This window comes from Heteronotia binoei, chromosome 4 (genome assembly GCF_032191835.1).
Source record: "Heteronotia binoei isolate CCM8104 ecotype False Entrance Well chromosome 4, APGP_CSIRO_Hbin_v1, whole genome shotgun sequence".
NCBI lineage: Eukaryota > Metazoa > Chordata > Lepidosauria > Squamata > Gekkonidae > Heteronotia > Heteronotia binoei.
The window spans coordinates 34,210,016-34,234,134 of record NC_083226.1 but is presented as its reverse complement, the minus strand read 5'-3'; the positions used below and the strand labels follow the sequence as shown (position 1 = coordinate 34,234,134).

General features: G+C 42.1%; 1 protein-coding gene across 2 annotated transcripts in view; it reads right to left on the bottom strand.

Annotated features, from left to right (window-relative positions):
* Window positions 1-24,119, bottom strand: part of SLC44A1 (solute carrier family 44 member 1) — an 89,025-nt gene that overhangs the window by 41,543 nt on the left and 23,363 nt on the right. For both annotated transcript variants that reach the window (XM_060237106.1, XM_060237107.1), the window contains exons 2-4: window positions 22,421-22,510; window positions 20,427-20,569; window positions 10,815-10,951 (exon numbers count right to left, since the gene is read on the bottom strand). In XM_060237106.1, the coding sequence (XP_060093089.1) occupies window positions 10,815-10,951; window positions 20,427-20,569; window positions 22,421-22,510 (370 nt within the window). The remainder of the gene's footprint in view (window positions 1-10,814; window positions 10,952-20,426; window positions 20,570-22,420; window positions 22,511-24,119) is intronic.

Below are 24,119 nucleotides of genomic sequence, written 5' to 3'. Positions count from 1 at the left end.
TCCATAAGAAAAATGACAGGGAATGGTCACCACATGATGGCATTCTTCTTGTCATAAATTTTCACACACATTTTTGCTTCAAAAATTAGTTTCATAATGCAGATCTTTAATACTGTTCTGGTGGGGAAAAATTCAACAAGACCCCAAAGCTATACCCAGAATATTGCAAAGAAATCCTTTTTGAACAGCCAAAGCAATTAAATCATAGGTATCAAGAAAAAGACAAACAAGAGAGGATCAAAAGTGACTTCAAGATGGTGGGTAAGGTCTTTGCAAGGCATATGATCATGTAAGACATTTGTGCTTCTCAGGATAAGCAGTCCCATTTCCTCCCTGCTCTATCAATCCATACATTTGGGAAGGATCTGAAAACTACCCCAAAATTGGGAATTTTTGTTTATTTGCTTTGTTAAATAGCCACTGAGGCAAGCACAGTCAGGGAATGAAGAGTCTCCCACTCCAAGAAGCCAGGCATAAAACATATTTGCTCCAAATTCTTCTACCTCCCCCTCCCTCCCCAAGTCTTTTTATATTGTCTGTATAAATGAACATGACAATACTGACAGATACAGACAGTTCTAGGCTATTACGAAGGACACTGCCAAGGACCCCACACACAATACCACTGAACCATGAAATACCAAGTCAAAACATTTTATGTATCCATTACACCTCTTCAGAATTGCATTTCTGTTGAAATAATGGCTTTGGGCTACACATCATCTGGCAGAAATGCAAGGATTATAAGAGTCCATTTCTTCCTAGCACCTTCGGCTATACATCCTAGGCAGCAATCCTATTCATACTTCAGTACCACTGAGATCAGCAGGACTTAAGCATAAAAATGTAAGGGATCAAAGTGAAAAAACTCATGCCTCAAATCACAACTTCTTAAACTATGATAGTCATATTTTACATTGTGGTGAAAATGGAATTATTGCTTCCTTTTCAACATTCATGTCCAGGTGATGCCATACTGAATCTTAACAAATTTAAGTCTCTCTTCATAAACCAGAAGCCACTGCAGCAATTTTCCCTACACATAAATACCAACTGCTCACTTTTCTGCATACTACGTTGCCCTGAAATAGCTATAAAACATCTGCTGTAAAGTTCACAGATTAAACAAAGGCACAGGATATGCAGGCATCTTGCTTGAGACATCATGCTCTCAACTCTACTTCCCTTTTTTTAAAAAAAAGAGAAAAAAGACTCACCATTTACAACCAATTGCTAAAGGCCTCTCTCTTATCAAATCTAGAAAACAAAGATTTCATTTCCTTACTTTCAAAACCTCATCTAAAAAGGAAAACTGCTGAACCCAAGATATTTAAATGGGAATAGTCCCTTGGAAATGTACCCTTAGAATGTCAGGCCACAACTCAATTTATCATGGTGATTGTTTGTATCAGGGCAAACAGTATTTTAAGTTGCTGGGAACCAAAATCAATTTTTAAGGAGCAAAAGGGTCTTTTTATTTTTGTACTGTATTATCTTGGGATAGAAATAATGCTAGTAAGGCAAGAAATTATGCCTTAAGTTACAGGCTATGTTTACTGAGGATGAGAGAACATAAGAAGAGGCCTGCTAGATCAGACCAGTGGTCCACCTAGTCCAGCATCCTGTCTCACATACTGGCCAACCAGTTCCTCTGGCCAACCAAGTCCAACAACAGGGCAGTACTACCTGATACTACCTCTTGGCAGTAGGATTCAGAGGATTAGTGCCTCTGAATGCAGAGATTTGTTAGACCAATAAATAAATAAATAAATACTCCTGGTTCTCAGCTGTAGTTAGAAGAAACTGCCGTAGAGACACATTCACACAGCCCGGCAAAACAGGTATTTAAGAGACAACCACTGCCTTGAAAGATAGTTAACAGAAATGATTTTTAGAAAACTAAGGCAAGCCTTCAGTTATGTTCCATGCTGCAAATGACCCTGCAGAATCAGACCAAAAGTCCATCCTGTTTCCACTGTTTGTTAGATGCTTCTGGGAAGTTTATAAGCAGTTCATGATCGGCAGTAGCTTTCTGGTGCTGTTTCTCCCCTAGCATTTGATATTCCAAGGTGCACAGTCTCTGAAAATGCAAATTCTATTTAGCTATCATTAGCTAACAGCTCCTAATAGGCCTACCCTTAATGAATCTGTCTAATCCTTTGCTAAAGCCACCAAAGCTAGCTGCCATATGTTGCAGCAGTGAATTGTATAGGCATAGTGCAATCCGTATAATAGGTTTCTATGCATCATGTATTTATTAATGAGTTTTTATGCCTCTGTAAGAAGTTTACTAGGTGGCATATAATAACATTTACAAATCACAAAATAAATACATAATATTTACAGTATAAAATGAAAAAAATAACAGCAACAATACAAAAACAGTCGGGGGGGGGGGGGAACAACAACTACTAAGTACATCTCTACAAATACCCAGTAATACAAGAACATCCTTCCTTGGTGCCTAACATTTAACAGAGTAGACATCAGGCAAACAGATACACAGGGGGCAATCCTATGAGGCTTCAGGACAGAAAAAGGCCCACCTCACATAGCCACCTATCTTAATTCAGAAGGAAAGAACAACAGAGCAAGGCTTCTGTAGATCTTATTAGATGGGCAGATTCTTATGGGAATAGGCAGTCTTTGAAGCACCCTGGCCACAGAATATTTAATATCAATGCGAGAACCAGCACTTTGGGTTTTGCCCAAAAATGAACTGGAAGCCGGTGAAATTCTTTCAAAACTGCTAGATGTGTTTCTAGCAGTTGAGTCAACAATCTCACCACTGCATCCAAATTTCCATACAGTCTTCAATGACAGTCCCCACAGAGAACGAACTTGGATGTGATCACAGAATGGATAACTACAGGCATAACTTCCTTTTCTGAGAAGGGGTGCAGCAGGCAAACTATTTCCAACGTTAACAGTTCTGTCAAATGCATAAAAGATCTGAGCTGAAAAACTGCTCTTTCAAAGGACTGTCAAAATAGTAAAGGGAAAGGTATTATACATTATGATTACAAGTCCTATGGAATAGCCACAGAACTCTGTTCTAACTAAAGTTGGGTTGTGCTCAGCCCCCGTATTTCTTCATCTCCTTTTTACCAACTCAGCTCCTGGTACATTTTACCTAGATACTCAGTAAACCAAGGAACCTAGCAAGTTCTGTCAGATGAAAGCCAGTGCTTAGAAGTAACTGTTTCAGTAAACTTGAATCACAGCTGAGTATTAAACACCAACCAGGATCTTGACAAAACTGCCAGACATGTCCATAGGAAACTGCTCAAAGGCTTTCAAAAATCATCCAGATCCTCCAGGAACAGATTGTCTCACCTCTCCTTCACCCTTACAAGTTGCTATGACTTTAAACATCACCAGGTAATGGTCTTGCCTGTGATAAGAGTCATTTGACTATCCCCACCAACAAACTATAAGATCAGAGTACTACCATGTGTGATCCACCACATACATGAACATCATTATGTTTGGGGACTGTCCCATGGTGCCAGGGCAGCCATAAAATCTTGAACGGCTACAGCTGATGAGGTCTCAGCACGAAAATTTCAATATCCAAAAGCTTAAATTCAGTAGCAAGTCTGAGACTTCAAATGGCTCAAGCAAGGAAACAACTGGGCAGCAGCATGGGCAGTATACCAATGGAGTAGCTAATGCATCTTGGTTGCCCAGCACTAGGTAAATACACTTGAAACTGACACCATGACAGAACACTTTGACAGAGACACCATACCAATTCTTTTCCCACAACCTCCAGGCCTGGGTGATACAGTCATTGATGCTGTGACAACAAAGCAACTGAACAGACCTAGAACAAATCAGCTAGTTCTGCATTATTCAGCCAAGTCTCAGCCAAGTGTGTCTCCTCAGATCCTTTCCTCTAGACATACCTGGCACCCAACACCACATTTTGACCTAATCATCTACTGACAGTTTCCAGAGTGCCTTCAGCTAAGAGAGGGATTGGAAATGTTACTTGTCCAATTTTACCTTACCCTTACCTGTCCTATCCTTTTCTAATTACCATCTCTTCCTATCCAAAAACCACAAGTAATGTCAACCTTCTCTCTCTCCCTGCTGTGTTTCCCAAGCCCATAGTAAGAGAAAGAAAAAACACTGTCTCAAAACCAAACAATTTACCACCCTCCTGCAACTCTCTTCTAACCCTGCCTTCAGAAATAAAAGTACAAGTCAGTATCCTTGAGACTCACAGTACTACCCCGAAATGGTGGAATGCCACTGGGTTAGCCCATGCCAGCAGTGACCTCATTACTGACAATATGCTTCAGAAAGTGGCTACTGCTTAGCAGTAGATATCTAGATTATCTCCCAGTTAATTCTGCTGCCATTCTCTTAGCATTGTTCTTAGTTGTGACAAGCATCGAGGAAACACCCTCCTTGCAGGAAGGTGGCCTTTTGTGACCTGTTGACCTCAAGCAGCATGGTTGATCAGACCCTAGAGCCAGTGAACCTCATATCCAGCAGTGAAGAGATGGAGAGACCGATGCAAGGATCCTTTAAACAAAAATAAAGAGCTTTATTGAAATTACTTACATATCCCAGGCTAACCTCATTTGCACTTCACACTCATTCCAAGATTGGCCAGATCTAGCTGTGTGCACAGGCTGCTTGAGCACAAGAGTTCCATTGATGATGGAAAGTAGAACTCTGCTCTGTGCCTAAGTGATTTCAACAAAGCTTTATTTTGTTTAAAGGTTCCTTGCCTGGGACTCTGCATCTCTTGTTGACTGCTGCTGCTGATCCAATATCATTGAGTGATTCAGATGACCTACTGGCTTCAAACCATCTCTGTCTATCTACTCGATAACATCTGAAATGGTATAAACCTCTATCATGCTTTCTTTGGTAGTCCTTTCCCCTCCCCCCTCTTTTCCAGCACTAAAAATCCCCAAATGTTTAGTTTTTCTTTTTAGGGAAGTGGCCCAACCCTCTGGTTATTTGAGTTGCTGTTTTTGATTACCTTGTACAATACCAGAACAGTATTAAATGGGCCCAGTTGTAATAAAAGTTAAGATACCTGCTTTGTAAAATTTAGATGAAAGATGTCATTTGCCCCCTATTTAAATTGCACTATTTAGGCCCAGGGAGAGCTGCCACCATAGTTAAGGCAAATGCTAACAGCAATACAATCTGGTGTAGGAATTATGTGATTTAAATGTAGTATTTGTGCATTTTATCTTTTGGTGTAACTTATCTGCTGATTAGTGGTTTCAACAATACACAATTAATTGATTCCTGTGTTTAATGCACAATCCATAGGATCAGAAGGCACGCTTTGCCAGTATCTTTACACCTGATATTTTCTGCTTCTCCTCTTTTCCTTCTGTATTTCAAGCTTCTCAGCTAAGAACTCCCACTCTCCTCCTGATGCTGCAGCCAGTCACCACTACTTCCAGGCTTTATAATTATCCAAGCCCAAGCGCATAAGTTTATACATTCATTACCATATGCCAGCAAGAGTGAAGCATAGATTGGCAGTTATCAGGAGCTGGGAGCTTCATTTCTTGTTACCTCATAATCACCAACTTGGATCTGCCTGAGAGTTAAACCAAATGGCTTCTTCTATTAGTTTTCTCATGGTCAGCCAAGTATGCTCCCTAACGCAGCTTTGGGCCACATACTTTGCCCTGCTTGAGTGCCGCCTAGACTTCAAAACTCTGAGCATGGAACTTCAGACAGGTGCATTAACATTTACAAAGACTCCTAAGATTAGGCATTTATGCCTCGAGTAAAATTCAGGTGGACTCAAGCAAGCTTGCTGTGTGACCTTGGGCCAATCACACACACTCAGCCTAACTTACCTCCCAGGACTGGTCTGAGGGTACAATAGAAAGGAGAATAACATAGTAAGTCACTCTGGGACTCCACTGGAGAGAAAGGTGGTGTATAAATTTTTAAAAAGCTATCAGATTGTCTGGACTGATATTACTGGATTGTAAGGCACCTTGAGCCACGGGGAAAGGCAAGGTATAAATAAAAAGACACACTAACTGAATCCTGGTTTCCCTCATTCATTACTTTCTCTCTGTGTTAAGAAGGTCGGGAACACATAGGCGGGCGAGGCAGTTGGCTCCTTTCCTGGAGCAGGACGATCTGGCAACAGTGATCCATGCAACCGTCACCTCAAGGTTGGATTACTGTAATGCCCTCTACATGGGGCTGCCCCTGTGCCGAACCCGGAAGTTGCAGCTAGTGTAAAATGCTGCCGCTCGGCTGTTATTAGGGCTCCCTAGACGGGAGCACATTCAGCTGGGCCTCCGAGGACTGCACTGGCTGCCAATAATATACCGAGTCCGGTACAAGGTGCTGGTTATTACCTTTAAAGCCCTATATGGCCTAGGACCTGCCTACCTTAGGGACCGTCTCTTCCCATATGCCCCCCAGAGAGTGCTGCGATCCGGCTTCAGAAATCTGCTTGTAATCCCCGGGCCAAAGGAGGCCCAGCTGAAGTCAACTAGGGACAGGGCCTTCTCGATCACATCCCCTTGCTGGTGGAACCAATTACCAAAAGAGGTCAGGGCCCTGCGGGATATTGAACAGTTCCGCAGGGCCTGTAAGACCGTCCTCTTCCGGTTGGCTTATAACTGACCGGCATTGAAACATTGAAATACTGAAATATTCTGACAGAAGACTATAAGATAGCACACTGAGACTGATTGATGTATTGATATATTAGTTGTTTTAATTATGTAATTTATTATTGTATTTTAATTCTTGAATTTTATTGTTAGAATTTTTATGTTGTGAGTCGCCCTGAGCCCGCTTTGGTGGGGTAGGGCGGGATATAAATCAAATAAAATGAAAAAATGAAATGAAAAATGAAACATAAAATCCCAAGACTCTTTAAATATCTCGCCAGGTGGAAAACAAGAGTCTGGGCTACTGTGCTCTTTTAAACCAAGCGAAGAATGGATTATTTTAAAGACAATATATAGTCAAAAACAGCATGTTTTAACTTCAACTTTCTTTTGTTACAAACTACCTCACAAATTCACAGGAGTCACTGTTTGTCTTTTGCAGCAAAAAAAAATCAGGGATGTTGGTACTTTAGAAGCTTAAACTTTATTACAACATAAGCTTTTGTGGATTAGAGCACTCTTCTTCAGATGCAATTAATCAAATTCAGATAATCTTTATCAACCAGTGCTCAAGAAATATGTGTTCAAATTAGGGTTGCCAGCTCTAGGGTGGAAAATACCTGGAGATTTTTTTTTGGGGGGTAGGGCCTGAGGAAGATAGGAGTTAGGGTCGGGAGGAACTTCAGTAGGACATAATGCCATAGAGTTCACCTTCCAAAGAAGCCATTTTTTCCAGGTGAACTGATCTCTCACCAGGAGATCAGTTGTAATCCAGGAGATCTACAGCCACCACCTGAAGGGCAACTGCAGGTCTAATTGAGGAATGAAGACAGTATTGTAGTACTTACATCTAAAGGTGAAAGCCTGCAAAATTTAATCAAACTTAGAACACACACCAGTATTCTTCTAATATACAGAAGGCAGGCAAAATGTTTCCAGTTAAAAGAATCAAATCACAAAACATTTAATTAAGAAATTAGACTAAGACTGTAGCCCTTCAATGAAATTACTTGAACAGTGTGTCCTGAAATTATAGACAGTGTGTCCTGAAGCTTAGCATTTATACCTTCTATATGCTTACTTAAAGCACAAGCAACTGCCCTCAAGGTCACACAAAGTGAAGACAGATTACAGCATCTTTTCTGATAAAATCTGATGCCTTTGTTTAGGATTAATGTGTTAAAAGTCAATTTAAAAACCTGAGTGCAACCTGAGAGGATCCTTGCAGCAGGACAAAACTTCAGGGAAAAACAGAGATTCCTTAGCATTTAAAACAGAGATTCCTTTACTATTAAAGGAAGAGATTTTTACATATACTGCTTAAGTTTATTTCAATTTATATCCCGCCCTTCCCACCAAAGTGGTTCAGGGTGGCTCATAACACATAAAATCTAACATAGAATTTTAAATTTAAAATACATCAATTACAACAGTTAAAACAGTAAAATAATAACACATTTAAACAGCCATCTATCAAAATACTACACTGAACCTTCTATAGAATTTCTAATGCCAGTTAATTATAGGGCAGCCGGAAGAGGGCTGTCTTACAGGCCCTGCGGAACTGGCCAAGGTCCCGCAGGGCCCTCACCTCTTCCGGCAGCTGGTTCCACCAGCAAGGAGCCGTTACAGAAAAGGCCCCGTGCACATTTTTAGTTTGCTTTAGTAAAAGCCAATGGGGCTTTCCTACCTTCCTCTTACTGCTGAGGCTCCCTGTACCTGGGACCGACATAGCTGGGGGGCCGTCTCTCCCCATATGAGCCCCGGAGAGTACTACGATCGGCCAATCAACATCTTCTGACTATCCCTGGCCCAAAGGACATTTGGCTTGCCTTGGCTAGGGTCAAGGTCTTTTCGGTCCTGGCCCCGACTTTATGGAATCAGCTCCCTGTGAAGATTCGGGCCCTACCGGATTTACTTACCATTCCGTAGGGCCTGTAAAGCGGAGCTGTTCCAACAGGCCTTTAGCTGAGGCAAGTGGACGTCCTTACTTTACTGTTTATACCATCTAATTGGCCTCCCTACACTGATTTACCATCCTGATTGTCAGAGATCGGGCCGATATTTTTGACATTTCTGATATTTAGGACGCCTATGACATCTGTGTCCTAATTTGTATAATGTGCTTAAACCATCTACACTGTTTTATCTAATTGTTTTAATTATTTTAATTGTTTTACTGTTCAATTTTAATTGTTTCACTATGTTGTAATTCACCCTGAGCCCACTACGGGAAAAGGTGGACTATAAATTCACAAAAATAAATAAAAATAAATAAGATTTTCCTGAGGCCAAGGAACTCTCCTGAATGGTACTGGATGCACTTTGGATGCTACTGCTAGAGACGGCAATGATTGCAGACACCTCCCCTTACATAAGTGAAACTATCACCTGCTTGTGCATAATGCTATGCTTGGATCCCAAACAGATCATGCAGAATAAACAGTAAACTAGTGTGTCAGGAAGATTAGCTCTGAAGCCTTTCTTCTACATTCCAGCTTTCTATGTACAGGGAGTGTATTCCTTTAATGGGGGAAGAGCACATGACCACCACTCACCTGCATTCTTAAGTCACACAGTCCATGCCTCAGCTGCAGCACAATTCTTTGTAACCAGTACAGCATTTAGAACTCGAAGTTCTACAGATGTCCTGTGTTGTGAACTGATTTAAACCACTGCAAGGAATTCTAACACCATGTCAGCATTCTGACATCATAGGAAACTGTATGTAACAGATCACAGTTTGTTCATAAGTACCCGTCAGTCTGCTGCTTGCCTCCTTCTCCACCATCAAATAGAATCTCCATAACCTATTCAGAAGGTCCCTCACATTACCTGGCGGCTGGCAAAGACTCACAAGGTATGCAGCCACCTGCTATTGACTGGCTGCAATACATGTGAGAAGAATGGGAGGAGGCAAGCCAAACACTCTTCTTTCCTTCTCTGGGCTCAGAGAGACTGTCAGTCTGCTTCTTCTTTTCCATCTAGCCATTGAATTCCTAAAGAAAATAAATCTTTTAGTCCTTGCCTCCCTTCCTTTTTGCACTCTTGCCACTTCTTCTAAGTTTTTATCTCCCCAAACCAAAAACAGGCGCTTGGGAAGAAACATCATCATGGTCAGGTCATTCATTCAGAAATATGGGAAGAAGGGGTTGAAGTAGGAGCTCTCTTTACGTGGAAGAGGGCATGGAAGTAGTTGGGTTATGAATTACTTCTAGCTATGTTGTGTGCGTGCAGAAAGATATATCATGGGCAAACAGAGTAAAAAAAGCATGTGATTTAAGCATGATCTTTTCCCCTGCAGACTTTTAGTTCTCCTCTAGGTAAATGCCCATCAGCCCTTTGTTGACAGTGGGAGGAGGAAAAAAATCAGAAATTCCATGTTTCTTGGTAGTTTGTGATCACCCTCAATAATATGACGCAATGACAGGCAAGTATAAAATTCAAATTGTCTCCAAAGACAACAAAGAAACATGCCATTGAAACTTTTGGAAAAGCTTTTATTCTTCAAAAAGTCACACATAAAAACAAAACAAAATCTACCAATAATATACCTGAAAGGAAACTCAAGCACACAGATCAAACAAATTCACATGAAAAGTCTGTTTAGTCATATATATGAAGACCTCAGGACATTTTTTAATGGCAGTGATCACTGGTAATGAGTACCACTACCACGGGGAGGGGGGGCTGTCCCAAGTCTGAGGGGAAGAATTAGTGGAAACTGGTGAAGCCTCATTTATGAGTACAGCAGGCACATTTTTAAAAAGACAAACAAGAAAAAAGTGCTGGAAGACCTAATAAAGCCTAAGACAATTTTACTCCAGCACCTGTTAATATTATATTGGGGCAGTCAACAGAGGAAGTCTTTGCTGACTGACTACACCTATTTTAAATCCACTGATTAGTTTTAATCCATTTGCATATAAAATAAAAGAGTTCTAAAAGAAAAAGCATTCTATCATTAGATGATAGAGACTGCAGCAAGTGCCATCTTGGTCAACAAGTAGGAATGTTTTTTTAAAGATGGTTGCATGTAACCACTTGTAATAAAAAGAGTTTTTTTTAATGCTGTCTGATTAATTGGGAGCACACAGCTGATTAAACTTCTAAGAAATTAATCTTGTCAATCAAGTAAATATTGCAGCCTTTTAGAATATAGGGTAGAAAGGAAAACAACACTGTGCATTGTCTTACCATTAGTCTCTGCAAATTTCTGAACATCAGCCAGAGTTTTCAACTCATTTTGTGGACACGCTGACACACACAGAGCAATAGATTTGATCTTTCGACGTACCAGGTCTACATTGCATGGCTCCAAAAAGAACACATACCTTGGGGGAAAAAAAAGCACAGACTTTTAGATTTTCAAAAAAGTCCTAAATAGCATTACAATGAAATCCTGAATAGATCTGCATATTTCTAAACCCATCATATTCAATGGCAACCAGGCAAATATTAAATTGTAAACATTTTCATCTGTACCCAAAGCTAAGCACAATCCATTTTAATGTGTGCAGGTTTAGAGAACAATTTATCAAATAGCACAGGGGAGACATGTGATGAGATACAGAATGAAAGAGAGCAAATGACCAATCTCAATCACAATCACAAACTGATCTCCAGCATGCTAAAGTGCCACTGTTCATTCAGTTTCAGCCCCTGCATTGCACAGTGCATTTTATAGTTAGAGCAAGCAGTGAGCCTTTATTATTTCACAGTGAAGCCATCAAAACAATCATCCCCTTCCAACCAAGACATAAGGAGAAAAATTCTTGATAAAATTTACTTGTAGTTCACAGACAAAACCAGAAGTTTCAGTGCACTTTGACAGATGAACATTATTGCAAACCTCTTATATAAGACTTTCCACACCAATGGTTCATAATTCTATTGATAGTTCCAGCATATTTTTCAAAAAGGGTAAAACTGAATCAAATTGGTTACTTGAAAAACTTAAAATTATCTTATAGAATTGTCTTCCATTTTACAGGCATATTTTGAAAAACTAGCAGTGTATACCACCATCCAGTATGAATTGGATCCCTACATCTAATCTTGTTTGAACCAGAAAAATGTCACCAGCAATTTTGCTACAGAATACAAATGTACAGCTAGAAAACTTACATCAAAAAACAGAAAATTATCCTACCAGAGCAAAACTATTCAGATTAAAATGCAAAACGTAACACAATTTGGATACAAATATAGTGTTGAAAGTGGGTTGAACACCACTCAGAATATTTGTCTTATAGTATTACACCTTTCAATCTGTGGGATCTAACTGAAAAGCGGATTGTGAAGCCTGTGGAGTGGATCCCAGGCTTTTGCAGCTATTGATCTGTGCATGTTCTGTTTTTTTTCCCCTTTCAAGTGGATCACCATATCAAACAAACTTGGACTGCAAGTCACCATACCAAAAAGATTTGGAACCACTGGCCTAATACAGTAGCAACAGACCCATTTTATAAGTGTTTTATACAAGTTAATACTGACTTTACTTTCTTGTGAATATTTTTAAGAAATTGAGGGAAAGAGAGGTACAAGGAACCCAAGGGTGTCATCACTTAAATGGAGTTATAATCGCATGTCAAATTCATTTTAAAAACTGAGATTAATTTTTATTCTTCCTGCAAAATAACCCAAGATAGGTAAATCAGGGCTGATTACAAACCAGCACTTTGGGTCGACTCAGAGACGCCTCTGAAGTTGACCCAAAAAATCTGTACTGGCAGCAACATATGCTGGCTGTCCTCCTCCCGTCCTCATCCCATCCTCCAGGCTCCTGAAACCGGCTCAAAAAGCTACCACTTCCAAAGTGGTAGCAAATCTTTGAGCCGGCCGTCAGTCGCCTCCCCACTATCTGGATGGGAAAGGGCACAAGTGAGGCGACTTGGCAGTGTGGAACTGTCAAGCCACCCCACAAGCTGTTCCCAGGTTTTTTCTTCAATAAAGCATTCAGAGCGCTGGAGTGCTCGTGCACAGCAGCGCTTGCCCCCCGAGGGAGAAAAAAAGGAATCTGGCTTCTGGGTCGCCTTCCCGATAGGATGCGGGCAGCATGCGGGTAAGTGTGTGAAGGCTCTGGGACAGCTCTTTTTGAGCTGTCCTGATCCAGGACGCCTCCAAGCCACCCCAGAATGCCCGTCTGTTCTCAGCCCAGGTTTCCTTTTTTTCCAATGCTGCATCAGCTTTAAGAAGCAATTACTATGGCTCTTGCTGTGCTAGCACAGGAAAAACACACAGGCAAAAGTATAATGCTGCAACTTTGAAAATTTTTTTTTACTGAAATCCAAGTCTCTTGATTTCCCATCAAGTATAAGTTTCTTAATCAAACCTTATATGCTAGAGCCCACAGCAGAGAAAGACTCTTCCTGATGCTTTGATTAGCATGTCATATAGCCTAAACAGAAGGCTTGCAAAAGAGTTGGGGTTCTCAGGTACCACCATATTGCTTATGTATAAGGTTTCTTAATACTGAAACATGAAAGCTTATGCACATAAAATATGTACTGGTACTTCTTGTTATTGTCCTTATTTTTTTTGTAAACTAGGTACATTTCATTCAAAAACTTTGCACATTTAGAGCTTACCAGCTTCCAAATTATCCTCCAAAGTGAGGACTTGTTCATTCTGAATTTTAATAACAGAAAAGCTTCAGTTTTACTTTTTAAAATCAACTTCCTCTAAGACTACTGTGTGCATACCATACATGTGAAGATGGTCAATAATTACCATATATACTATCTGACTTCTAACATTTGGGGGGGTTTTTTCAGTTCCTGTATTAAATACCCTGACTTAGCCACTTTAACTCACTATTGCAAAGTCTGTAAACAGGGCTGCTAAGAGCCACTATGTCCTCCAGATGAAGATTCCATCATAACAAAACAAATTATTTGGCTGACTGCTAGCATGCATTTATGATAATAAAAGGATCCACATGTCCATCTGTTGGCCCTATTGTAGCAGGCATAACTAATCAGAAAATAAAACTAGGAAAGTTCAAACTGGCCCACCAACTTCAGGGTGATGCTGAGAATTCCAGGGCCAAAAATGAAACGAAGTGGAATATCTTGGCCCAGGTTATCTCCAGACCCTCACACTTTTTTGCGGTAGAAACTAAGGTTCTGCAGTGGTTGAAGTATTGCACTAGAATACAGAAAACGCAAATTCAAATCCCCACTCATGCCATGGAAGCTTGCTGGGTGATCTTGGGCCCATCACTCCCCCTTGGCCTAATTTACCTCAAAGGGTTGTTGTGAGAATCAAACAGAAGAGAGAACAGTGAAAGTTGTTTTGGGTTCCCTTTGGGGGTATTAAATAACTAAATAAATTCTAACCTCTGTTCCTCATTTGTTACCACTGAGGTAGATTAACATTAGTTATCATGCATGCTAAGGGGGAAGGGGAAGCATCTTTTTACTACTTTAATAAATTATGGGGAAATATTCACCCCCCACTTCTGTCCATAATCTTAACAGAGGTTTGCTTCTATACTACTATTATTAAATACATTCTAGATTGCCAACCAGGATGAGAGAGGTGGCCTTAATACTGAAAAATGAAGGGGGGAGGGAGAGAGTAGAAGTTGGGATTTTATTTTTTGCTACCCCACACTTACAAGGCTTCCTTGGTAAGATCTGGCAGGGCAACAGCTGGGTGGAACTAAAGGCAAAATGAAAGCACAGGCTTTGTTAGGAGGCTGCACCCTGTGCTGGCTGGCAACCCCATAGCCAGAAATTATTCAGCAGGGGAGGGGGAAAGTGTCCCTGACATGGTGATGTCACATGTGATGTCACCAAGAAGTGATTGGCTGGCAAGTGGGCTCTCCATTCATGGAGGTTTAGGAATCTCCTGCACATCAGAAACAGAGAGGAAGGAGAGCCAATGAGGCAGGTAGGCAGGCAGGGCAGCAGGCAGTCACCCACTGCTCTGCCTGTCTGCATCCTTGGCTCTCCCCTCAGCAGTAACATGGTTGCTGGGCTAGTCAATGGCTCGCCCTGGCAGCTCACTGTGCCTGCATCAGCCAGTCCAGCCACCATGCTACTGCCGAGGGAGAGCAAAGGAGGCAGGCAGGTGTGTATCTTTGCTGAGGGGAGGGAGGGTCTGGGATCTTCCCAGGGAGGGCTGGCACCCCCTAAAAGCCCCTCTGTGGCTAGGCCCTGCTGGCTGGTCTTCCCTTGCTCCAGTGTAAGCTGATGATGGGTTAGCAAGATCTGATCAGCAAACATTCCCTCTGCTTCCCAGTGAACTTTGCAGAAAGGCTGAGGAGCTCTTTGCTGGGCCCTGCCTTCCCCTGCACTAGGAAAATTTATTTTTGAAATGTATAAATACAACATGTCACTGGCTTCAGCGGCCTTCCAACTGACTTGGGCACCTTGAATTCTGTCCTCCCCAGTCCCCCTCTGCTGGCAGCCCTGTATACAACAACAAAAAGTTGGAGCAAAACAGCATTTATAACTCTCACTTCGTTCCAAAATGAAGTAGAGTAAAAGGTCTTTGTTGATGTGGGTGGCATTACATTCAAGAACTTTTAGCCCCTGCTAATCTTATTAAGAAAAATCATGCCCCATCTGTGCTGAAAAGTCTACAGCCCACCACAGAAGAGTTTGAGCTGATAAGAAAACTGAGGATTAAAGGCAGTCAACTATTCAAAATCAGAGAACATTTCCGCTAATATATCAACTTTCCCAATATGTTCTTCCTCACCCCAATTGATATTGCATTACCTTACACTTTATGTAAGAGCCTAGGGCATGGTTTGCTTGGGTTGAGAGCCAGTTTGGTGTAGTGGTTAAGTGTGCAGACTCTTATCTGGGAGAAACAGGTTTGATTTCTCACTCCTCCACTTGCAGCTGCTGGAATGGCCTTGGGCCAACCATTGCTCTTGCAGAGTTGTCCTTGAAAGGACAGCTGCTGTGAGAGCTCTCTCAGCCCCACCCACCTCACAGGGTGTCTGTTGTGGGGGAAGAAGATAAAGGAGATTGTAAGTTGCTCTGAGACTCTAATTCAGAGAGAAGTGTGGGATATAAATCTACGGTCTTGTTGCTGTGAAATATTCCTATCAAAAACTGCAGGGCTGCTATCCAGCACTACGGTAAAAGTTTCCCTTACTAATTGTCCTGAGAAATTTTCTGAATTCTGCAGACATAAATTAAGGATCAAAAACCCTTAACAACATAGATCTAAGCATTCACCTTTAAAAGTACAGCAAGCTGTCATAGTAACTAAAACAGTCCTGAATCAGAGGTGTATGTATGTGCTGCCTAGGTTTTCCAATTCCATTGATTTCCTGTCATTCCTCTAGACATCTCTATATTGCTGAACCACCATGATAAAGAAACAGCAAGCAGCACACTCGGTTAGAGCTTCATTACAACAATTCAAAAGGCAAGCTTGATCATTACCCTATCTACACCAATTGTCTTCTGGGCTTACCATGTTAGCTCATACATTCTCTTAAATGCTCTAAAGACACCTGCACCTCTCATGCTGTTTCTTAATGCATTAAATACTCATAGTGAGGAAACAGCTTTTGTCTTTTCCAATGTTTCCAACTGCTTAAACAGAGAACAGAGGCTTATCGTTAGGATCACGTGCTATTTACTTTTTTTCTCCAAGCCACATCAATATGCCTGCCCCTATCAATTTCTGCAATATCTTCTGTCATGCTAATTTTTAAAATAAAAATAAGGTATGCTTTTTACAGGGATCATGCATACAAGATGAAACTCAGGAAAAAGGGCTAAATAAATGCTATTACTAAATTTGCACTCCAAACCCCTTCCTTAAATTGATCCTTTTGTAAAGTCCCCCCCCCCCCCCCACAAACAACCAAGGGATTATTTCCAGCACTACAAGTAAACCCTACTCCTTCAATCAAGTAGCCTTTTCCATTCATTCCCTCCTACCCGGTTATTCTCATTAGATGGCCTTAGGCAACAACTATTCTCTCAGCCTCATGCACCCCACCCCAATATGAGGACAATAAAGGCTGACCTATGGGACTGTCGTAAGGATTACTAAGAATGTACATGACACATTTCAAACATTTAAAATGGAGCACTGTCTATGTTTACTGGGTGGAAAGCTGGCAGCAAATTCCATCATCCTGAAACTGATGCTGTATGATAGAAATGAGTTGTGAACTAGCTGAAGTTTCCACTTAATTTTTTGTACAAAGTTAAAAACTATCTTCAAGAGAATCTACTTGGTAAGTTCAATTTGAATATTTATTATTTTAATAAATCAGGTTTTTTCTGAATATTTCTGTTTTCTGAAATGGACATTTTTGACGTTGAAGTGTTTTCTACAGAAGTGCGAAGATTTACAAGAAATTTAAAAGAAAGCTATAGCCTTTTTCTGCCTTTCTTCATCTGCAAGTTCCATTACTTTAAAAAAAAAATTAGAAACAACAAAAAAAACAACTAAGGATTTCTCATTTTCCCCTAATGGGGTTTCAAAAGATGACATTCTTTAAAAAATATATTTTAACAAACATTTGGATAAAAAAAAAGGATAGGAAAATTGCACACAATATCTTATCTTACACTAAAACCATCTGTTAAGTCAAGCTGCTGAGCAGATGGAGAACCTTTTGCAGAACACTCAAAAGAAATGAAAAAGATATATGGTGTGTTAATTCTACTTAATACTGTACTATAGCAGGGGGGTTCCTGGAGAAGGATAGGCATGAACCACAAAAATGTGGTTCAGTTCATGGCCAAACCATGAACCGAACCACAAAGCGGTTCAGTTTGTGGTTCATGGCCTTGTTTAAAAGTACTGCAGTAGGGCAGCAAATACAGCAGCGAAGCCCAGCACAGCAGCCTGGGGTGCTGGAAGGAAGGAGGTCACACTAGCCCAGGAACCACACGGGGTTTGGTGTCTTCCAGCAGTGGCAGTAAAGCCGGGCCCAGGAGAAAGCAGGTCAGACCCAGGGAATGCCCAACCCACATAGTTCTCCAGGTTGGAGAGGCTTCCTTCCCTGCTGGTGCCACCTCCCCTACCCCCACCCTGGGTTCCTGGGCAGCCATTTCTTCTGTCTTGCTGCTGGCCGCCCCTTCTCCGCTGCTGGCTTCTCCTGCTCCACCGGCCTCCTCGGTGAGTTCCCACTCGGAAGTCTGGGTGTCAGGGGCATCCTCAGGCAAGGAGGGAGGATGGGTGAACCCCCCAAGGCTCTCCTGGATCACCGAGCGACAGACAGGGTCTTCCCCTGTTGAAGTGGCACCCAACCCCAGTCCTGGACAGGCTGCTCCCTGTCTTCTGGCTTTTTAATGCAGTCCATTTAAAGGCACTGTACAATAAAGCCCAAAAAGCTGAGCAGCGGGGAGTGCTCCCAGCCGCTCAGCTGTTTTTGCAGCTTTCTGCAATATGAATATTATTATTTACAGTACAGCAAAACATATTACAAGGATAAATGTCCCCATTACATAGATCCACTTTCCCCCCTCTAAAGTCCCACTTCTTCCTTTGTCAAACCTTCCATAGCACAAGTGATTGTTTGAACCTAAAGAACCACTAACAACGTTCTGCTTGTGGAAGAAAACCTTCCCACTGCACCTGGGATTAGGGGACTATAATGTGAGGGGTTGCAATCAGAGGTAGGGAGGGCAGAAAAAGCCAGCAAAAACTGCCCCCCTTTCCCTCAAGTGCCCTTTTATCAGCAACAAATGATCGATTAACTTTCTTTCAACAGGTTTCCCTTTTGCCTTACTGCTCACTGAATTTTGAAGAAAAAAAGCAAACATAGGTGTAAATACAATAGATAAAAATGGGCAAAATTCAAATGCACATTACTATTCAACAATTTGATTTTAATTTTGATTTATTCTAGCATTTTGAACATTTTTTGGCCTCTGCTCCTTAATGTTTGGTTTTGACCTCTTGTCCTTTTCATTTTGGCAAAGCAGAATCTGCAGAGTCAGACTGTTAAATGTAAAATCTCAGTAGCATGGTTCCCCTTTGACTTTCAATCAACATGGGAAATCGCTGTGGCTCAGTGGCACATGGAAGGTCAGGGGTTCAGTCCCTGGCATCACCAGCTAAAATGACCAGGTAGCAGGTGATGTGAAAGACCCCTGCCCAAGACCTTGGAGAAAATAATGACCTTGATAAACCAATGCTTTGATTCAGTATAAGGCTGTTCATGAACTCCATGCTGCCAACAGCGTTCGTCACTGTTCCTCCAGGGCTTCATTTTCAATATTTTTTTTCATATTTGCAAAGGAAATAGCTTAGTAATACTTATTACCCCCCACTTACTCTTAAAACATTCAAGACACCTTCACACATATTGGAGATGCACAAGCTCCAGCCTGCAATCATATTGCCCTACCACAGGATCGGCCCTAGGGGGCGGGGGGCCCCAGGCAGGCTTGCTGCCCCGTGCCCCCCCCACACCCCACCACCACCCTTCTTGGCAGGCAGGGGCAGTTTGAGGGTGCACTGCTGCCAAAGAAAGGCTGCCGTGCGCTGCCCTCTGCCGCCTGCCCCATCTCCCATGTTGGCCGCCTGTTTCTTGCCGCTGTGCTGCAGCAGCAACTCCAGGGCCACACGAGCAAGCACTGCAGCAAGGGCGGTGGCGACGGGTGGGAGTCCTCCACACACAAGCAAAGGAGCTGGCCAGCTCCCCTGCACTTGTGCATCGCACTGCTTCCGCTCCTGGGTGCTTTACATTGCCCAGGAGTGAGGGTAGGTGGGAGGGCCCAAATGTGGGAGTGCCCTGGCTATGGCTCTGCCCTAGACAAATGCCTAACTTGCCTAATGGGACGGCCAGCCCTGCCCTACCAGCCACTGGAATAGCAAAGTCAGGGCACAGCTGCTGGTTTAGTAGTCCTTCCTTCTTCTCAGGGAACTGCAGTTGTATGAGACTCTGCAAACTCTCAGTACCTTCACAGACAATTCCCAGGACTGCTGGGGGTTGGTGGGACGGGGCCATGATACATAATAGTAACCTCTATTTTGCAGTGTAAATTTGCTCTAAGGCATTTTACTAAATGGAAATGGCATGACTGTTCAAGAAGCAGCATCCCTGGAAAGGCAAGCACTCAGCATACTTCTGAAGAAAATCAACTTCTACTCAAGCTCAGGGAAAGACCCAAAATCTCTACAGAGACTAATGGCATGGCCATTTTGGGTAAGTTTTTACCCCCATGGCTGCCCTAGCCTGAACAACAGCATCCAGGAGTAGCAACAAGACTTCTGAGGACTGTGAAGACAACACTGAAACAACATCTGCCTCTCATTAATCTCAGTTACTGCTAATCACCAAGAAGGGAGCAGTTGGGTTCTGTGACCAAAGTACAGGGGGCAGAAGCTGGTGAATGTAAGCTCAGCAGCCATTCTGGGCAGGGCTGGGGCTGCCCTGTGGCCATTGCAGTTCAAAGCACAAACAAACACCCAGAGCAAAAGCAGCAGGAGGCTAGACATTACAATAGCAGCTGTCAACCATGCCTGTAGATGTTCATGCAAGCACACATCTGGGTAACTTGCACTAATTTTATGAAGAAAAGGTAGGACAAAAAACTTTTAAAAAGAGCAATTAAGAAATTTTTACCTGATACCTTGGAGTACTTTGTTCATAGAGATGCAAATTGGTTAAACATTACGTTCTTACAGGTATTCTGACAGAGAAGCCATTAATGAGAGAATGCCCCCGCCCGACAAAAAAGTACAACTTGAACTTACACAAAGAAATCCATTATTATTATTCTTATCCAAGTAATTGTAATCCACAGCCAAATGGGAGCAGACTGTATTTCCCTAGCTATTGAAACAAAAACAACAGCACTGGGATCAGATACTCACTTCTTTTCTGTGAGGTCTAAACCACTGTTGTCTATTCCCTCTATTTTTACATTCTTGTGTCCACAGATATTTCCGTAACTGTCATATCCTGAAGTCAATCTTGCAGCTGCTCCAGTAGCTATTGAAAAGCCACAAATAAGACCCTGGGAAGAAAGGAGAGGAGAACGAAAGCTTTCAATGGCAAACTGCATTCAGTTCTTTTTAACAACAGCCTCCCAGTATGTCTGTCAGGTGTACAAAGCAGAAATGCCTCTGTTCCAATTTCACTCGCTCTTTGAAATGCATTTGATGTTTGTTCTGATAAAGGAGACAGTATACCTAAAAATGGAATCTGTAACATTACATATTATGTGAATATATACATTTGTTACATAAAAGATGGAATATTAAAACTCTGCCTCTGCAGCATACCGAAAAAGAGCTTTATATAAAATAGACCCAGATATAAGATGGGTGCTTTGACCTGAGTTGCCATAAACAGGTGGCAGCAATGGCCAAACATGCATTTAATCAATCCAGTTCTATATGCTGGCTGCAGTAGTTTCTTAAGATATGAATCAGCCACTGAAAAAGTGGTTCAGCAAAGCACAGCTAATGCAGAATACAGCTGTTAGCCCTTCACTGGGGACAAAGCACAAGGGTTCTTGCTAAATTTCCAAGTCCAATTCAAAGCGTTGCTGATCATTTTAAAGCCCTACCTCACGGCATGGTGTCATGCTGCTACCACCCAGTGACCATGACACCAATGAGGAGCATAGGGACAGAATGGATCTATCTGAGCCTGCTCCAGTATTTGAGAGATAAGTCTGGCACCAGTAGCTGTCACTACAAGTCTTCAGCCTCCAGACCACGCAAGGTCCCTCCAGCAAAGCCAACTGTGCAGACAGATCAGCTATGCTAGTAGGGATGCCATTCTATGCAGGCTGTTTATTTATAAACCTGACTCTGCTTTACAGGCACCTAGCCAGCACAGGATACATAAGTCCATTGGGATTGCTTCCTTCCACATACACCCCCAAGAGCAGCAGGAGAGAATCTTCTCCAGATGCCAAGGAGATTAAAATGTCTTAGTGCTCAGGGTACAGCCCTCCCAGTGGTAACACCACAAGAATGGAGAAGGTTCACCCTTAAAACATCCTTGTACAGCTTTTTGTCACAGTTTAAGACAGTAATGTATCTCACCACTACCACCCCACCTCAGGCTTTTAATATCCAAATGCTAACTCTGGTATGACAGAAGGCTGTTTTACTTCCAACAGTATTGGCTGGTGCGCTAGTTTTTATGTTTAATCTTAAGATTAAACATGTATTCTGCTTGAAGCTCTTACGGAACAACACTTCAGGAAAAAAAACATGAAAGGTTGAGAGGAAAGAGAAGAAACCCTCAATGCAAGCATGTTTTAAAGCAGCGTTTAAACAGAGTGGTTCACATTCTGCATTAAGGTGTGTTGACAGAAGGGGGACCTCATAGCAATTCTTGACACAAAAGATAAACTGAATATTACACAAACATGCTCCAATGAGTATTGCTAGTATTCTGTCACTGCTCTTTAGAATGACCAAGGAAAAAGGAAAGGTCCCCTGTGCAAGCACCAGTCATTTCCGAATCTGGGGTGACGTTGCTTTCACAACATTTTCACGGCAGACTTTTTATGGGGTGGTTTGCCATTGCCTTCCCCAGTCATCTACACTTCCCCCAAAGCAAGCTGGGTACTCATTTTACCGACCTCGGAAGGATGGAAGGCTGAGTCAACCTAGAGCCGGCTAACTGAAAACCCAGGTTCCACCGGGGATCAAACTCAGGTCGTGAGCAGAGCTTAGGACTGCAGTACTGCAGTTTTAACACTCTGCGCCATGGGGCTCTTAAGCATGACCAAAGTCTTAAAACTAATCTTTTGACAAGGAAAGAGTAAACTGATCCTGCCTGGGGCGGAGGGGGGGGGCGTGCAATACATGAGCAGATGCCCTTTGAATGTGGTTCCTTTGTTACTTACCATTCCAATGCAAAACACAATGAACAGCAGCAGCCATGGGATATCGGTGCAGCTGCGATCCTCGAGAGGCTTCCACTCCCGCTTGGAGCTCTAGTATTGTGTTATGGGGGAGGAAGGAGAATGGACAAAGAAATATGGGAGGGGGAAAGAGAGAATATGGTTATGTGAGACTGTTCACATCTCACTCCTGTATATAATAAAAAGTAAAACTCAAGTTCCATCTGAGGATAGTGAGAATACCACAGGTTATGCTGCTGCCTACTCACTGTGAGGTAGACTCCAACAATTTTAGAGTTGAATGCTTATAAGCATCTGGGAATTGATTTCTATCCTTGTTCTCATCAGAGAAGAATCAGAGAGAAATTCACCAGTACAAAAAACTGGAGGCCAACTCACAGATGCACGTGTCTCATTGGATTTCTTCCCTCACAAGTGAAAGAATAAATTGCCTCCATTGATAAAATATAGTTTGTGGTGATCAAATAATGAAGATTTCTACCAGGGCCGGATCTAGGGGCGGGCAGAGGGGGGTGTTTGCCCTGAGTGCTGACGGAAGGTGGGTGCCAAATTGGGTATAGAGTCCATTGTATTCTATGGCAGGGGTGGCCAATGGTAGTTCTCCAGATGTTTTTGCCTACAACTCTCATCAGCCCCAGCCATTGGCCATGCTGGCTGGGGCTGATGGGAGTTGTAGGCAAAAAACATCTGGAGAGCTACCATTGGCCACCCCTGTTCTATGGGACCATAAGACAGAATGGCCCATAAGGGGGAGTCGTTTTTAATTTTGCTCCCCCCTCAAAAAACATGTAGATCCGGTCCTGGTTTCTACTTTTGTACATGACAGTCATCACCTAATGAGCATAATAATCAAGTGAAGAATGTGCATGGCTATCAAGTTTTGGGATTAATGAATTTTGTACACAGAAATACTCCAGTATGAAGCATTATCTGCAAACTGAACCATGAAGTCAATTGTCAAAACACATGTTCATTTGTAAGCATCACACGCAGTTCTCATGCATCTTCAGAATAAATGTTGAAACTGTACCCCTACGTAACCTGTCTGTCCAAGACAGTGACAACCACTGATGGGGCTTTTCTCCCTGAACCTTCTTCAGCGGGGAGGGCGGGGTATAAATAAAAATTTATTATTGTTATCATCATCACAGTGTTTTGGTTGATTTCTAATTCCCACACATCCTTAGACAAAATTTCCTATATAGCATCTGTATGCTTTTCCAAGTAGCCCAAAACAATGGGCTAATGGGAATTTATTCACCGGGTCAAGACACTAAAGCAAGAACATACCAAAGAGAAAAGGAAACCAAGATAGCAATGAAACAACAATGTGTTTAGATTCTTGAATGCAGTAGGAAAATGGGATAGTAGCCTGGACAGTCCACACATTTGTATTTGAGAGTCACTCCATAGCTTCTACATACACAGTAATCTTCTTTACAAAAAGGATAAATGCATAAGCTTTTCACAAACTACTCCTTTCAAACACCACAGGCAGGATCAGCCTACAATACAGGGGAAAGATATAATGTTAATAAAGGCAATCATACTTCATTCTTGAAGGTGAGGTTGCTCCACTGATAAGATGAATCATATCAGTACTGTTTAAATTTAGGGCTGACTTTTATGAAAAGACAACTTGCATGCAGTTGGTGAGGCAACTTTTATAAGAAAAAACATT